The sequence below is a fragment of the Stylophora pistillata genome, chromosome 9, assembly GCF_964205215.1.
Source record: "Stylophora pistillata chromosome 9, jaStyPist1.2, whole genome shotgun sequence".
NCBI lineage: Eukaryota > Metazoa > Cnidaria > Anthozoa > Scleractinia > Pocilloporidae > Stylophora > Stylophora pistillata.
This window is the reverse complement of record NC_142527.1, coordinates 12270509-12286733: the sequence shown is the minus strand read 5'-3', so window position 1 is coordinate 12286733 and position 16225 is coordinate 12270509. Positions and strand designations below refer to the sequence as shown.

The 16225-nt window shown below is 37.3% G+C and overlaps 2 protein-coding genes and 1 long non-coding RNA gene across 5 annotated transcripts; 1 reads left to right on the top strand and 2 right to left on the bottom strand.

The window, feature by feature from the left end:
• Positions 1-982: 982 nt before the first annotated feature.
• On the top strand, positions 983-14641 carry LOC148723334 (uncharacterized). The gene is made up of 3 exons (XR_015991688.1): positions 983-1365; positions 12733-12847; positions 13913-14641. It is a non-coding gene; the product is annotated as an uncharacterized LOC148723334 (long non-coding RNA).
• Positions 2464-8532, bottom strand: LOC148723336 (uncharacterized). 3 transcript variants are annotated; one of them, XM_088733171.1, is made up of 8 exons: positions 8380-8532; positions 7833-7979; positions 7575-7700; positions 7124-7159; positions 6608-6671; positions 6084-6130; positions 4669-4711; positions 2464-4222 (listed from the first exon to the last, which is right to left on the bottom strand). In XM_088733171.1, the coding sequence occupies exons 1-8, from the start codon at positions 8515-8517 to the stop codon at positions 3978-3980; spliced, it is 846 nt and encodes a 281-aa protein (XP_088589297.1). In that variant the 5' UTR covers positions 8518-8532; the 3' UTR covers positions 2464-3977. The 3 variants fall into 3 exon arrangements, with proteins under 3 accessions (XP_088589297.1, XP_088589299.1, XP_088589300.1); XM_088733173.1 differs by having other exon boundaries at positions 2464-4219; XM_088733174.1 differs by having other exon boundaries at positions 6084-6115.
• Positions 8380-13697, bottom strand: LOC148723335 (uncharacterized). The gene is made up of 9 exons (XM_088733168.1): positions 12721-13697; positions 12482-12565; positions 11977-12012; positions 11637-11693; positions 10930-11048; positions 10468-10564; positions 9894-9976; positions 8761-9452; positions 8380-8455 (listed from the first exon to the last, which is right to left on the bottom strand). Exons 1-6 carry the CDS (start codon positions 13535-13537, stop codon positions 10505-10507), a joined length of 1173 nt encoding a protein of 390 aa, XP_088589294.1. The 5' UTR covers positions 13538-13697; the 3' UTR covers positions 8380-8455; positions 8761-9452; positions 9894-9976; positions 10468-10504.
• Positions 14642-16225: the final 1584 nt, after the last annotated feature.

The window sequence follows — 16225 nt, the reverse complement described above, 5'->3', positions numbered from 1 at the left end:
GCTATGCTATCACTGTTCTACCTGTTTTAAAACGACTTTACAAAGCAAGGCAAAAACTGCCGAAATCACCAAAAACCACGTCGGACATACTAGGAGTGACTAAGTTTTGTCATTCTTATGTTTAACATGTTCGTATTTCGGAATACTTAGTGTTGTAAATCGACCATATTTCGTTCCCCATTCCTTATAACGCATTCAAATTCTCAACGGTTCCTCGAATAAATTAACGCCGGGTCACACAACGGGTGACGTTTCCATGAAATAATAATACATTTCTTCTCTAGACGTGAGCTTTACTACTTTGGACGCCCATGTCCCAACTGTCTTCTTTTTCCAAACCCCTGCGGTTTCTTTTTGTTGCGCACTCCGTGAACACACTTAAACCCCTATCTAATGCAACTTCTAGAGTGGTTTGGAAAAGCTTCGAGTATTTTTATCGCTCATAACCTTTACTATATACAATAGTGATGTGATAGCGGAAATAGTGTTTTAGTATAACATCCCACTGGGGCCCCCCTCCCTTCCGACAATGAAGTTGATTGGTATCAGCTTTCTTATTCATTTTATTGAGCGATGGCTGGTTGATTTTTCCACCTCCCACCTTCTTCCTTTTCCAAACCACTGCCAGCGGTGTTTTCTTCTTTTGCGTAATCGAAATGTAAGGAATAAAGAGCTGTGCGAATAGACTTAAACCCCTAACTAACGCCACTTGTTGAGAGGTTCGGGAAGGCTCAAAACCTTTACTTTACACAAAAGTGATGTGTGATAGCGGAAATAGTCTTTTGGTATATTACTCCACTGGGCCCCCCCAACAATGAAGTTGATTGGTTTCGGTTTTCTTATTCACGTGCCGGACTCGTGCTTTTAAGGCATAACAAAAAAGGTTCTGTTCGTTTGGATTTCATCAATAAATCACTTGACTGAATTGACCAAGGATATTCGAACATGGGAGATTCAGGCGATTCGGATCATTCACGGTTTCCGGGAAACGAGCCCAAAAGCACCTGATCAAAAACGACCACGATTCCTCGTTTTGCCAAGCTTCGACATACGAGCCTCGATTATCCAATCGAGCCTCGATTTTGCAATCGTGCCTCGATTTTGCAATCGAGCCTCGATTTTCCAATCGAGCCTCGATTTTTCAATCGAGCCTCGATTTTCCAATCGTGCCTCGATTTTCCAATCGAGGCTCGATTTTCTAATCGAGGCTCAATACGGGAGGGAGCCTGGGGCGAGTGAGAGTGGTCATGTTCTAGCAAACTTGTCGTCGCGAACTCAGGACTTTTTTGAAATTTAAAAAAAAGAACGCGAGAGGGAGAAAGAATATTTTTACACTGCTAAAGAGATGGAGGAAATGGTCCTAAGGTAAGCATTGGTTTCTTCTGGTACATTGTTTTACCGGAGGGTGTTTGTTCCTACTTGCTGCTTCATAGTTTTCGGTTACGTAAGCTCGATAGATTTTCGCGTTCCTATTTTAATTGGTCATTTTTAGCCCAAAAAGGAACATAACTCTTAGGAAATGTGAAAATGGTTTGGACAAAAAAGACTGAGTAGAGGATGAGTAAAACTAACATTCCGGCACCAGAATGCAAGACAGTCACGCGTATGCATAGCTACCAGCTGACATTCATATTAGTGAGAATGGAAAAAAACAAAAGCAAAATTTTCTCATCTTGCAAACAAATGGTAAGAAGAATAATGTTAACTATACTTATGTCCATTTTCCAAGACCATAATAGCTCAGCAGCATTTCATGGAACATGTGAAAGTGTGGTGGGATACTATAATTTTTTTGAAGCTAAATTTGTTATCCAATTTTGTGTTTCACTCATTCTATTCAGTTAATTTTGTGAAACACAATCATACTGTGATATTTTTTATAGCAGAGGAATCTATTTTAAATCAAAATTGACTAAATGTTCACAAATGAATGAACGTTGGAGGTTTTTAAAGAAACTGTGGTGCTGTGTCAGTGGGGGTAGATCAATTAAGATGAAATTGTAAACTGGCCACCCTGAAGATTCAAAAAGCTGACGTTTTGAGCATTAACCCTTTGTCAGAGTTAAGGGCCAATACTTGAAACTTCAGCTTTTTGACTCTCTACAGTACAGTGGCTAATTTATAATTTCAACTTCGTTGATATAACCAAATTAAATGTTGACTAGTAAGATTAACATGGACTTGACAATTAAGTTAAAAGAAATTAATTCTTATGAATTAATTTGATAGTTCAGAACAAATAAGATTCCTAAAATGTTAAATATTAACTTTGTAATAGATCCACCAAACTAATCAACTGTAAAAGCTATGACACAACTGCAACAGTTCACTTTTAACAAAATAATCAAGTGCTTGTTGAGCTGACCTTAATTTTCATATAGCCTGACCTAGCGCACTTTATTGACTGAAAAAAAAAACCTTAATCCTTATCTGCGATCATGAGTAAAAAAAAAAAGCAAGACATTTTTGATATTAGTAACTGAATTGAATATTTTAATACCTATTAATTTAATAAATACAAGTTGATTTTACCATAGTAAATAATAAACTTAACATCAAATCTGCCATGTTTGTTGTTTAAGTTGAACCTGCTGTATAATGTAATTTTAACTTTGCCTACTCTTCAGTGCAAGGCAAGAATTAAGCCAAGGGGTCCCTACTCTAGATATTAAATCACTGTGCTCTCACCCAAGGAAGCCAATTTCACACCTTTCAGTAAAGTAAACATGGTTGTGGTTAAGGTTTATAGTTTCATAGAAGCCTAAATTTTTGCACTCTTTTAGAAGTCTTCTATATTGCATGTGCAACATCAACTATTAAATTCAAATCATAACTAGTTCCAGTATTCGATCTAGTTCATGTTTTTGTTTCATTTATTTGGAATATTCTACTCTGACACTAAATGAAATGGTTGTGGACTCTTACTGATGTAAAAACAGACTAAAAAACAAAGAAACAAACAAAAAGCAAGTTACCTCATATATATTAAGTACTTCCAAAGCAGCTGGCAATAATTAAAGAAAACCAAAAAAAAAAATGTGCTTACTATCCTTAGATGAGGGCACAATATTAAGGTGACTAGCATTTCAGATTACGTGGGTATGAGTACAATTTTAGTATGAGCCTACTTAGACATTTTGCATATGTTGATTTACTGATCGTTTGATGCTTCATTTGTTGTCTTTGTTCTTGTGTTTATGTTTTGTTATGAAACAAGGACAAAAGCTTAGTGTTTTTCAAGCAAAAGAGAATGGCAGTTGAACCTGAAAACATGATTTGAAGTTGAATCAGTTACTTGGGGTCAGAAAGCATGAAATGAAAAATATATTTTGCTGTTTTTTGACATCGTATATTCAAGATTGGTCTGTAATTTTTTAAAATAAGGATTCCACTTTATGATGAATTGTTTACCACAATAAACAACTAAAACCTTGAAAAGCATAAAGACTCTGACATACTGGTGATGGTTTGAATGATGTCAGTTCTTGGAAGTTTGAAGATCATAGTTTGACCCAGACCATTTGTTTTTCAAATGACCCAATATAAAATGTCATGCAATACATATGACCCACTTTGACTAAATTCTAAACTGAACACTTTTAGTTCCTTATAACACCAACCATATTTCCATTAGGAACTGAAGTTTTGGGCTCTACACTTGTTGTTTATCATCAAAACAAAGAACATTTTTAACTTGTTGCTTTATAGCAGCCTCTATTGAACAAATTTTGAAGGACTCTAGCCAGCCTCTACCATTTTTGATGACCATGAAAATATGTGAAATGTATGGGAAAGTGAAATTTTATTGCATTGTCCCAAGTTGTGTTTCTGGAAGTCTTTTAAATTACCCTAAGCAGTTTGATTGTGCATTTTTATATTTGGATCTGCTCTACATGAAATAAAATATGAAAACATCCACAGGTAAACAGAAACAAAGGTGTGGCTGACAAGGGTCCTTTTAAAGTCTTTTTAAACTTTTAACATTCTGGGTGATTTTCCACCATTGGCTTTTTTCTTTTTGAGGTTGTTCTCCTGTCCTTCTTTTTCCTTTTCCTTTCATGTTTAACATGTTCGTTCCCCTCTTCATCTTTATGTTCCCTCTTTTTCTCTTCTTCTGTGTGCTCCCTCACTTCCTCTTCTTTCTTTTGCTCCTTTTTCTCTTCTACTTTCTTCTCCTCCTTGTTGATGTCTACACAACTTTCCTCTATTTCTTGTCCTTCTTCTGGGGAAAAAGTTATAATTTTAGACATTGTAGGCTGACCAGTAATTTTCTTTTTCTTGCTGTTGACTCTCAATCATATATTTCTCTGATAATTATATTGTCCCAGTTTGGAGGGAAATGCTTCATAGATTGCCAGGTTAAGTAGGGGCCTTAGTTAAAAGGGTCAGTAGGAAATTTCCATAATCCATGGTCTCCAGGTCAAGAATATACATTTCCATGTTCTTTCAATATCTTCTAATAGAGTCTAATCATTTTGTTCAACCTTCTGATTAAATTCTTTTGTAGCTCTAATGACATCCTTATGCCATGTTATCCTCTAAAATGCAGTAGGATGCCAGTGGATCAACTAACATCAGAGATGGCCACTTTTACCAACATTAAAATCAGTATCCTTACTGGTTGGTAAAATACTGGTTATTTTACTTATTAGATAATATGCTTCTCACCTGCTTGTGCAAAAAAAATTCCAGATGTACCTGGTAGTGGTTCCTGAAACAAGATAAAAAGTAAAGGGAAGTATGCCATCCACAAGAGTCACGTGTAACTTACTTTTAACAACAAGGGACAATGGCAAAAACCAAGATGCCACTGCCTCAATCTCTTACTTTCCTTTATAACCATGACTATTATAACGTAGATATAGTATTATAAAATGAAATAGTCACTAATGAAATGTACATGAACTAATCTAATTACATGACCTCATATTTCAATGGCAAATTAAAATAGGGCATTCAATACCTTTACTAAACACACTTGGAAAATGATGTTACTAACATGATCTCTATTTACTTAGTTATTTAGGTTGATAAGTTGTTTACATTATAGCATGACCCTTATTTAAAACTATAGTGATAATAGATACTGTCAGTTGTTCCACCTTGCTGTTGTTAATATTATTTGGTCAGGTGTTGATGTTAGTGTTATGCAGGAGGAAGCCATGACAGTTCATTTTGTTCAGTTGTATGTATATTGACATATCTTAAATTATTTTGGTTAAAATGAGAACTAGATCACATGAAGATCATTAAGTAAGTCTGCACAAAATAATGCTTCTCGCAAAGAACCTTGTCCCAAGGGACCCGTCAGTCTGCCCCAAGTGTTGCGGCTCACGAAGAACCTCGTCCCAAGGGACCTCTAAGTCTGCCCCAAGTGTCGCGGCTCACGAAGAACCTCGTCCCAAGGGAACTTTCAGTCTGCCCCAAGTGTCGCGGCTCACGGAGAACCTCGTCCCAAGGGACCAGTCAGTCTGCCCCAAGTGTCGCGGCTCACGAAGAACCTCGTCCCAAGGGACCTTTCAGTCTGCCCCAAGTGTCGCGGCTCACGAAGAACCTCGTCCCAAGGGACCCGTCAGTCTGCCCCAAGTGTCGCGGCTCACGAAGAACCTCGTCCCAAGGGACCTTTCAGTCTGCCCCAAGTGTCGCGGCTCACGAAGAACCTCGTCCCAAGGGACCCGTCAGTCTGCCCCAAGTGTCGCGGCTCACGAAGAACCTCGTCCCAAGGGACCTTTCAGTCTGCCCCAAGTGTCGCGGCTCACGAAGAACCTCGTCCCAAGGGACCTGTCAGTCTGCCCCAAGTGTCGCGGCTCACGAAGAACCTCGTCCCAAGGGACCTTTCAGTCTGCCCCAAGTGTCGCGGCTCACGAAGAACCTTGTCCCAAGGGACCCGTCAGTCTGCCTAAGTGTCACGGCCCACAAAGAACCTCGTCCCAAGGGACATGCGAGTTTTTTAAGTTTAAGTCAACTTTTTTTGGTCAATGATCTATGGAACATACAATGCAATATGTTATGGTAGGGTTTTCATAATGTAGCATACTACCAATAATTTTACGTGACATTTTAATGTGCACTACTTCCCTTACCTCATTTGTTTTGCTTGTGTTCGAATCTTCATCTGTCAGGAGGAGAACTAGTCTCAGTATGTAAAAATACACAATTTAATATACCTATATTTTACTATAATTGCTCAAGCAATACAGGTGATGATGATTTATCCAGTAAATTACAGAATTGTGTGGCGACTTTCATTGTTTATCAGGTAACAAATATGAAATTAATAAGCCCTCAACACATAACTTAACATATGACCAGTGTTGATTTTTGGCATTAAGGCAATTTCTTCTGAAATTTTTTAAAGAAAGATGTTATCTCTGTTTTTAGGAACATCATGTAGCCCTAATGTTTGTCCTTATTTTCTGCTTATTATCACTGAGCAAGGCAGATTACCTGTAATTTTCTTGTTGGGTTGCATTACCTTTGCTAAGACTGGGTCTGCTTTTCATGCATGTTCAGTATCATTTGAAGGTACTTCATTTTTATTCTTTACATTGTTTTTTTCATTTTTTTGGTAATTACTAGTTTAATACATAATATTTGTATTCCTCACCTAGTATTGTGGATGAAGGGTCACCCTCCAACTGCAAATCGGGAATATTTCCTTGGAATGTCACCTGCAGGCAAAATGAGGAAAGCCATCATGTGACCCAGAATTAACATTTCTTATTTCCTTACCATTAACAATTTCAAAATTTATGCTTAACTCTATGAATAAAACTCAGGTCATAACCCAAACTTTCAACCTGGGTATACAAAATGAATAGTCAAAAAAGATGATTTTGTCTTTTAATAATAATCAAACTGAAAAATTAGGCTGTGTGGAGAAAGAAACGGTTTATACTAAAGACTGGCTATGGTGATAAGAGCTTTCCAGTTTACTTCTTCAATAATACACATTCTTTTTTTCTGTTTTGATCACTTGTGCCATTTTGCTTCATGTCACACACTCATAGGCAGATAATTTGCAGCAAATTGACCAGTCCGAGCATACACTTTACTTAATATGTGGTGTTGTATCATACATTCAAAGATAAGTTGTTACTATGTGTATTCACTTTTTTCTAACCTCTGATCCCAGAAGGGATTTAATCTCTGCCTCATCCTGGATTTAAAAAAAAAAACAAGTTAACAGAATCAAAGATAAGGTTTAATACATAAATTCCACAGTATTTACCAGGGTAGCTGTTTGAACACTTTACAACTGTGACTTTCAAACCTCATGCAGGCACATTGGTGAATATGCAAGCAAAAATCCCCTCAAAATTCATACTTGTATTATGTATCTCATAATGATTAATTTTGTGTGCTAAGAAATACCAGGAGATAGCATATCATTTGCCATATTTTTTCCACCACCTCTAAAAATCAGGATTAAAAGGGTATTTTGAACAAATTTGAATTCACCAAACGCATTCCATTTGCCTTCTTGAAATAACACAAGTATATTTTAGACTCCAACTCCAGATTTCTAGTACTGTAGTTGTTATTTGTTTTATGCAATATTATTATTTACTTACTCTCTCATGAATATGAAGCACCTCTGGTCTCTCCAAGAGGTCTCCATGTTTTACCACTTCCCTACCTCTTTGGATAGAGAAGTGTAATGGGAGAGCATTGTTGGAGCCTGCCCAGTCATATACTTCCTATATCATTTAAACAGGAAAAAAGGTTAGATTTCTTTTTATAAAAAGCTATCTGCCAATCACTGTATGTCTACATAATTTTACCAAAGTGCTATTTACAGTTTAATAATTTGTATCATTGTTTATATGTACCTGGAAGAAGGCACCTTTGATGAACTGGCACTCTTCCTTGCCGTTTGAGTGGCGGAGGATGATTTTCACTTTCTCTTTTTTTTCTTCCCGACTGACATCTGTAACTCGGGCTGGTCGGGCTTTCCTTATCTTGCTTGATTCTTTAATCTTACAGAATAAATACATGACAACCTCAGTAATATTTCATTGATAATGTAGAAAAAAGATCTTGAAATTTCTGCTGCTAAGTCTTAAAAGAGAAAGTGGTAATTATAGCAGTTTTTTTGGTAACAAGTATTATTTATGTTGAATCACTTCATTTCACTCATTTCCTCTCCTGTTTGGGGATATGTCTCTGAAACTTGGGCCACACTTTGATGGCTGGTGCTTGTTTTGGCTCCTGAAGTCTTAAAGGAAGCCTTCTAAAAATAATCCTCATTTCATTGCCTGACTTTCTCCTAATGTGTTCTTTATTTTAGTTTATTTGCAACAGGTAATCATGCCATGATTGACATAATTGATATTGGCATTATTTGTGCAATATAAGTATTTGGGAAAAGCTATTTACCTTGTCATCCTCTATTGCCTTTTGCAATGCACTCTCCTGCTCCCTCTTAAGTGAATGATCCTGCTCTAACCTCTCCCTTTTGGAAACAATGAATAACTTAAGGTGAATCTCACCAGCATTCACTTTGATTTGCTGCATCTGTCTGGATAATCAAAACATATTAACCACTTAATTTGCATACACCTAGGTCTTTTTAATGTTTGTTAATTGTGAAAAAGACATTGTTTGACACAGCTTAGTATCTGATGTATGAATAACACATCAGACTTGAGCTATATGAGTTTATGAAAATTTTCTGTAAGATCATAAGGTTGTCAATGGGTAACAAGCTGGAAATAATGATTTCTTCCTTTATCTTATCGAATATTAAAGACCTCTTACCATTGCCCTTTTTACTGCATCCACCACATCTTCCTTTGTTGCTAATTTTAGGTTGTCTCCTTGTTATAAGAATCCAAAATAAAACAATTTTGTTTCCAGCCATCTTTAAGTCAAATCAGATCAATATTAACCTATGATGTTCAATTTTTAAAAAGGGGCCAAAAAGACACATTAAAACAATTTACCAAAAATTGGCAAGATTTATGCAAGGTCAAACTGGTATGTAGGTAGTATACTGGTGCCTGATGATGGCTTGGGATATTGTACATGACTGCAAGTCAACCTTAAAATTAAAGAGTACATTATCTTTAAATTAATATAATACTTAAGGTAAGGGAAGCGCTTTTAAAGCAATGGGAGTTTTTCCTCAAACTTCCTAATGTTTATTGTTTGTTTTGACTTGTGCCCACACATAGTGATGACATTAAAATTGAATGAATACAGACTGACTTGCAGGCATGGGATCCTTTTCAAACATTCCAAACTGAACGTTGTTTGCCAAGAAAAGCTTATTACTATTATCAATACAAAATTCCCTTCATTAACATTTACCAACCTTTTCAACAAATTGTATTTTGAGGCTATTTACATTCTTAAAATGCTCACCACAAAACACTCTATGAGGATAGGCTGAGAAGTTGTGGGTGCCATTATGAGTAAATCGGACCCTGCACTTCCAAATTTTCTTTTCACTGTCATAAAAAATAACAAAATGGTAAGAAGAGTTTGAGAACATTGACAATTATGGGCATTATTGCATCTATTATTGGTGCGTAGCGGTTGTTATGGGGCACTAAATATAGCATAAGGAAACACAACATAGACTAGAAGATAACAGGATATTTTGATATGCTCAGTACTACAGAAAGTAAAACACCCTGTTATAAGTACATCCTGGAAGGGAACAGGAGATGTCAACATCCCTTAATAATGAAGAAACATATCTATGCACACACTCTTTACAGTACACAATATCAGTACTTCAGATGTATCCATTTTTAAATATTAGTAAAGTGTGAGAATTACATTACAATCTTGATGTTTAGCCATTAAGACTTAAAAAACTTTTGTAACTTTGACCTTTTTGTCTCGTATCTTAGTAAACATCCAAAACACGGATAGTAATTCAATACCTTCTCTCCCAGATCTGGATTTTTCTTTAGTTATCCAAAAGTATAAGTTTCCATGATTGATTCCATGTAGAATATTCAGAATCCTGATGATTTAAGAGAGAGATAAACATATTTGATTACTAATTAAAATTAATTACTACTTAATGTGAAATGTAGCATGCATGCATCATACAGTGGATATTAAAAATCTTGAATACCCTTTGTGATGTTTGTGAGTGATGTTTGTGCGTGATGTTTGTATTTCAAATTGTAATGTAATTTATGTTTGAAAACACAGAAACCAATCAGTTGGAGTAGCCTTCTATGTACAAATAAATTGTCATGTGGGTACACATTGCACCAGGTAAGCATGGTCACTTTTGATGTCTCCATGTGTTTTTAAGTTATATACACAGAAAAGTTTAAAGGCACGGTTCATGCATATGTCTCTCAATAAGAAAAATTAACTATTATGAACTATGATTTTAACCTACTTATTTTGTCACTGTGACTTAGTGTAATCGGAAGCTGTTTCTGCAGAGTGCAGCCTGCTTTTAGAGATAAAAATAACCTTTTATTAACTATTGATAGTCACCTTATCACATCAGGTATGTTGTCACCTTCTTGTAGGATCACTGTAACCATGCTTCTCTGGTCAGACCTGGCCTGGTGACACATCTAGATACACAAATCTATAAATTAAAGTAGAGTTAGATTTAATGTTATTTCTTTTGGTGTTATGATGCAACACAGTGCATTGTTGCAATGCATGCATTAGGACTATATGTCACCTAGAGAAATTAAAGTTGACAGACAGTAACTGTAGTATACTTTTCCAAATGGGTCTGTTCCTCAGCAAGTGAAATTGACATATGACAAATGTGGCTTCACAAAAGTTTACAGGCTATTTTTATTTCAAATGTGACTGCTAATATATTTTACTTCTCATTAACTCAACACATTGACACCTAGGCATGCTAACTGTATTTATTTACAACAGTTTCCTTGAAAATTGCAAGCCATCCGGGCAAACATAACATCGCTATTGAACACAAACCTCCTCATTTGTCAAGTTCAAAAAGATTGGTAGGAGAATATCCTCATGGGCTGATGCTACCTCCATCAGCACTTGTTCACAGTAAAGCACATCCCATGCTCTGTCCACACACCATTGCACTGCAAAATTATTATATTGTGGTCTACAAATAGTAGTGGTATTCAATCAAACTGTCATCCTTTAAAGACATCTGTGTCAAAATCTTCTAAGGGTTGGGTTTTTTTCAAACTCTTCTTCCATTTTCCTTCTTGAAATAACAAGTATATTTTAGACTCCAATTCCAGATTTCTAGCACTTTTGTTATTTGTTTTATGCAATATTATTATTTACAAATAGTAACAGTGTTCAATTGAACTGTCACCATTAAGGACCTGTGCCAAAATCTTCTAAGGGTTGTTGTTTTTTTTTTGTTTTGTTTCCATTCCCCAACTCATGCTGTAGTTTGAAATATGAATCAGACAGCTACATAGGGTATAAGCAAGGTTAAGCTTTCTATTTTAAGTTCAAATGCTACTTTTGGCATGAATATTGTTTTGTATATGGTGGAAATTTATCTAATGTCATCATCCAGGGAGAGCCCTGCATGTAATTGCATTAAATTATTGACAATAATTCCAACATACCTTGATTATTCAGATCCAGAACTCCTAAGGAACTCATAAATTATTGAAAATATTATTAAATTATTGACAATATTTCCAACATACCTCGAGTATTCAGATCCAGAACTCCTAAGGAACTCATATCCTCTTCTACAACCCCAGCTTAAATGTAATGGCACAAAATTGAATGACTTTCAAGAACATTACTTATTGTGCATTACTTCATGCTACAAAACTGCACGAGTCAGTCAGTCTATCCGTCTATATCACACTGTACTCTACCATAATACTGTAGATTATCCTATTCTTCATCAACAGGAGACCCAATTGTTCATCTCTCTTGTTTTTCAATTAAATTATTGAGTAAATAAAATTATGTTCAAGCTAATCCCACTTTGGCTTTTTTAAGTGTATCTGTTTTTTAATCCATTTTATCGAAACATACCTGTTTCCCACTGTTCTGTGCCAGTTAAATGACATGCTATAATAAATGTAAAAAAAATATATGGTGTAAAAATTTCCTCCTTTTTGATTTAATTTCTTGATCAGTCTCACATAAATATTGTTGATTTACATCATACCTAATGTGTAAATCTGACTTGGCTTACTTTTTTAGGGCACTTTCTCAGTGTTAAGACTTAAAACACTGGCTTTTAATAGTGCTCTGTAAATTTGCCTTATAAATGGTATTACATGATACAATTTGAAATCATCTATGTAAACTATCTGCAGTTTTAAACTTGATTTCTAGTGTAATGTGCATGCTTTTTTCAGAAAATATCCTTACCCACCCCGGAGATAACTATTAGATATTCCAATCAGGATTGGGTTTTTGGTGTGCAATAGCCAAAGATCATGATTTTGGGGGGGGGGGGGGGTGGGGGGGGGTCATAGAGAAAAAATAAAAAAACCAGCATTTGATGCTCTTTAATCATTCACCATGGTATTACCTGAGTCAACATTTACTGGGTTACTAGCTAAATAGCTCCTGTCGAGGTCACTGGTATCCATGTCATCAAAAGCAGAAACACCATCTGTTCAAAAAACAACACAACACAGTTTTGAATTGTGTCACATCATAATCATATACGGGCAGAGGGGTCACCTGCTTCCAGTCAAGATGCAAATGGAAGATTGAATAAAAAACAACTAAGTTTATAACTAGTGTGCAAATCAATCAAACACTTACATTCACTTGTAGGCAATGTCAAGTCCACTTGATTAACAACACCACTTGCTACCCTTGCTTCATCACTGGAAGTCCCTGGCTGGATGACTGAGTTTGTCACACTTGTTTGAGATGAGCTGAGATTTGGGTGAGTGGTTGATTGTTGAGAAAGCGAGGAAGGGTTGGAATTGAGCTGAGCAGAGGGAAGGGAGGTTTGGGATTGGTTTGTGGAGGGTGGGTTAGAATTAGGCTGAGCTAGGAAAATGGAGGGCTGGAATTGGTTGGTGGATGGTGGGTCTGAATTGGGCTGCTCAGGGTGATGGGAGGGATGGGATTGGTTTGTGGGGGGTGGGTTGGAATTGGGCTGAACAGAGGGAAGGGAGGGTTGTTGTTGGTTTGTAGAGAGTGGGTTGGAACTGGGCCGAGCAGAGGGAAGGGAGGGTTGTTGTTGGTTTGTAGAGAGTGGGTTGGAACTGGGCTGAGCAGAGGGAAGGGAGGGTTGTTGTTGGTTTGTAGAGAGTGGGTTGGAACTGGGCTGAGCAGAGGGAAGGGAGGGTTGTTGTTGGTTTGTAGAGGCTGGGTTGGAACTGGGCTGAGCAGAGGGAAGGGAGGGTTGTTGTTGGTTTGTAGAGGCTGGGTTGGAACTGGGCTGAGCAGAGGGAAGGGAGGGTTGTGGTTGGTTTGTAGAGGCTGGGTTGGAACTGGGCTGAGCAGAGGGGAGGGAGGGTTGTGGTTGGTTTGTAGAGGGTAGGTTGGGATCGGGCTGAGCAGAAGGAAGGAAGGCTTGTGATTGGTTTGTGGAAGAATGGAGGGAGGCAGCGTTGGAAGTGGGATTCATTTGAAGAGAGAGAGAAGGAGGGTTGGGATTGGTAACTCGTGGTGTTGGTATGGACTGAGGGTTAGGGTTAGATCCTGAGATGAAAAATAAAACAAAGAATTTAAATCAGCCATTTGAATTACCATTAAAATAGTGGAAAGATGCGAGAATTACTAGTTTTTTACTGATAAATCTATGACAAACAAATATTGAAAATTTTTATGAGGCAAAGATCCTTATTGCCAGTCGGCCAATCAGTGGTAATAAACATTAAAAGGGTAAATACTGAAAAATTAGAATTTAAATATCAAAGTTTTTATTTCTCAGCAGATTAATTGGGTTATGTTGTTGCTTTTGTCTTTCAAAGACCACTGGTGATTTTCTTTTTAATTGCAGCGAAAATGTATTTCCACTTCAAGGAGGCTGTTATTTCCAGAACGCTGTTATTGCAATTCTAACAGGCATTTGTGGGTACTGCAGCCATATATTTTACTCCACTACAGTTATATTCATGTCAACATGCAAATTTGCTAAAGACCAGCCTTTGCAGCACAGTTATCTTGTGGCTTTGCCAAAATTGGCTTTTACTATCTTTACTTATGGGTCATATGACATAGATGTGTATGCACTCAATGCGATCTTTTGGTGCTGACTGCAATGACACAAACCCTTGATTGATTATTAAAGTTTACACTAACCTCCATTTCTCGGGTGTTGCAAAACCATGTATATGCGCCTGGAATTGGAACTCCCCTTGCCATAAATTCTAAATATTTCCTTGGCGTCTGCTATGCCTCTGTAAACTTTTTCCATTTTGCTCCCACGGCTCGTAGACTTGTATAGACGAATTCTATGGAAAGGAAAGTTCAACATCGACACTACGTACAGTTTACAGTGGCTATATGAAATAACATTTGAATTCACTAAATAGTAAATAAAGTATGGGGCAAATCTAAATAGAGATGATCAATGATAAGTTTCTAGACTTGTTTGGCATGTATTATTCCAGTCCATATTCCCCTCTACTCCTTTACCCACTCCCCCTGCCTCAATGATTAGCCTCCTGTCAATCTGGAAATTCTAGTTGAGATTCCTGCTTTCCTTAATTAAATAATTTTACCAATTGCCTGTTTTCACTGTGTAACCATTGCACAGGTAAAGTCAAGAATAGAAGAGATAAAAAAAGTTAAATATCGAAACAGTCTCGGTAAGATTCAGATCTGTGCGTAGTTTAGAGCGATAAGTATTCTGATCAAACTGAAAATCCGTTTAAATGAAAGTCTTCGAGTAACGACTGATAATTCCTTTCTTTTTTAATTTTGATGACGTTGCGTGAAATGACTCTAAATGGGGTGGATCAGGATAACTTTCGGCCCAACCTTACACGTGTTATAAAAGGTGCTGTTTTTATATATTACGTGCACATTTAACTCCGTTGCAGGCCTTACATTCGTAGCAAGTTCACTGCTCATACTTTGGTTTTAATGAATGATCCGAAGCAAATAGCTAAAGTATGAGTGGTAAATTTTGAATCCTTTGTCGCGTGGCTAAAATTTGAATTGTTTTGCTCTACCTGGGTTTTACGTGACCACACACTTCTGAGTTTACATTCAGTATTCAATGCAAACAACCTGCACGCGGGATAAAGTGCTTTGGTACTTAACCTACCTATCCAAGTCAACAGCGGCAAGTCCAGCAAAATTTTCCTTGACCAGCTCTTTTATCTTTGCACTCGAATAGTTGCCTCCAATTTTAATGTCTTTCACTCTACCCTCGCGATTCAGCAGTACCCACGGATTTCCACGCGGTGTACACTTCGCCTTTCCCTTCAGCCATACGAACACTTTGCTCGTTGACTTTCCTATCGGCTGAGGTGACCCGCAATCGCTTCCAGAGCTGGAATCGCCTGAATCTCCCATGTTCGAATATCCTTGGTCAATTCAGTCAAGTGATTTATTGATGAAATCCAAACGAACAGGCCTTTTTTTGTTCTGCCTTAAAAGCACGAGTCCGGCACGTGAATAAGAAAACCGAAACCAATCAACTTCATTGTTGGGGGGGCCCAGTGGAGTAATATACCAAAAGACTATTTCCGCTATCACACATCACTTTTGTGTAAAGTGAAGGTTTTGAGCCTTCCCGAACCTCTCAAGAAGTGGCGTTAGTTAGGGGTTTAAGTCTATTCGCACAGCTCTTTATTCCTTACATTTCGATTACGCAAAAGAAGAAAAAACCGCTGGCAGTGGTTTGGAAAACGAAGAAGGTGGGAGGTGGAAAAATCAACCAGCCATCGCTCAATAAAATGAATAAGAAAGCTGATACCAATCAACTTCATTGTCGGAAGGGAGGGGGGCCCCAGTGGGACTTTATACTAAAAAACTATTTCCGCTATCACATCACTATTGTATATAGTTAGGGTTATGAGCGATAAAAATACTCGAAACTTTTCCAAACCACTCTAGAAGTTGCGTTAGTTAGGGGTTGAAGTGTGTTCACGGAGTGCGCAACAAAAAGAAACCGCAGGGGTTTGGAAAAAGAAGACAGTTGGGACATGGGCGTCCAAAGTAGTAAAGCTCACGTCTAGAGGAGAAATGTATTATTATTTCATGGAAACGTCACCCGTTGTGTGACCCGGTGTTAAGTTATTCGAGGAACCGTTGAGAATTTGAATGCGTTATAAGGAATGGGGAACGAAATATGGTCGATTTA

Excerpts from the sequence above, each read along its gene's own strand:
- LOC148723336 (XM_088733171.1), bottom strand. The coding sequence starts at position 8,517 with ATGCAGCAAATCAAAGTGAATGCTGGTGAGATTCACCTTAAGTTATTC. Across the intron at positions 7,701-7,832 it reads TCAAAGGTGCCTTCTTCCAG|GAAGTATATGACTGGGCAGG; the intron begins GTACATATAAAC and ends TAAATGATATAG. Across the intron at positions 4,223-4,668 it reads AATTTTTTTTGCACAAGCAG|AAGAAGGACAAGAAATAGAG; the intron begins GTGAGAAGCATA and ends CTTTTTCCCCAG.
- LOC148723335 (XM_088733168.1), bottom strand. The coding sequence starts at position 13,537 with ATGAATCCCACTTCCAACGCTGCCTCCCTCCATTCTTCCACAAACCAA. Across the intron at positions 12,013-12,481 it reads CCCAGTAAATGTTGACTCAG|CATGTCATTTAACTGGCACA; the intron begins GTAATACCATGG and ends CATTTATTATAG. Across the intron at positions 10,565-10,929 it reads TGAACTTGACAAATGAGGAG|ATTTGTGTATCTAGATGTGT; the intron begins GTTTGTGTTCAA and ends TTTAATTTATAG.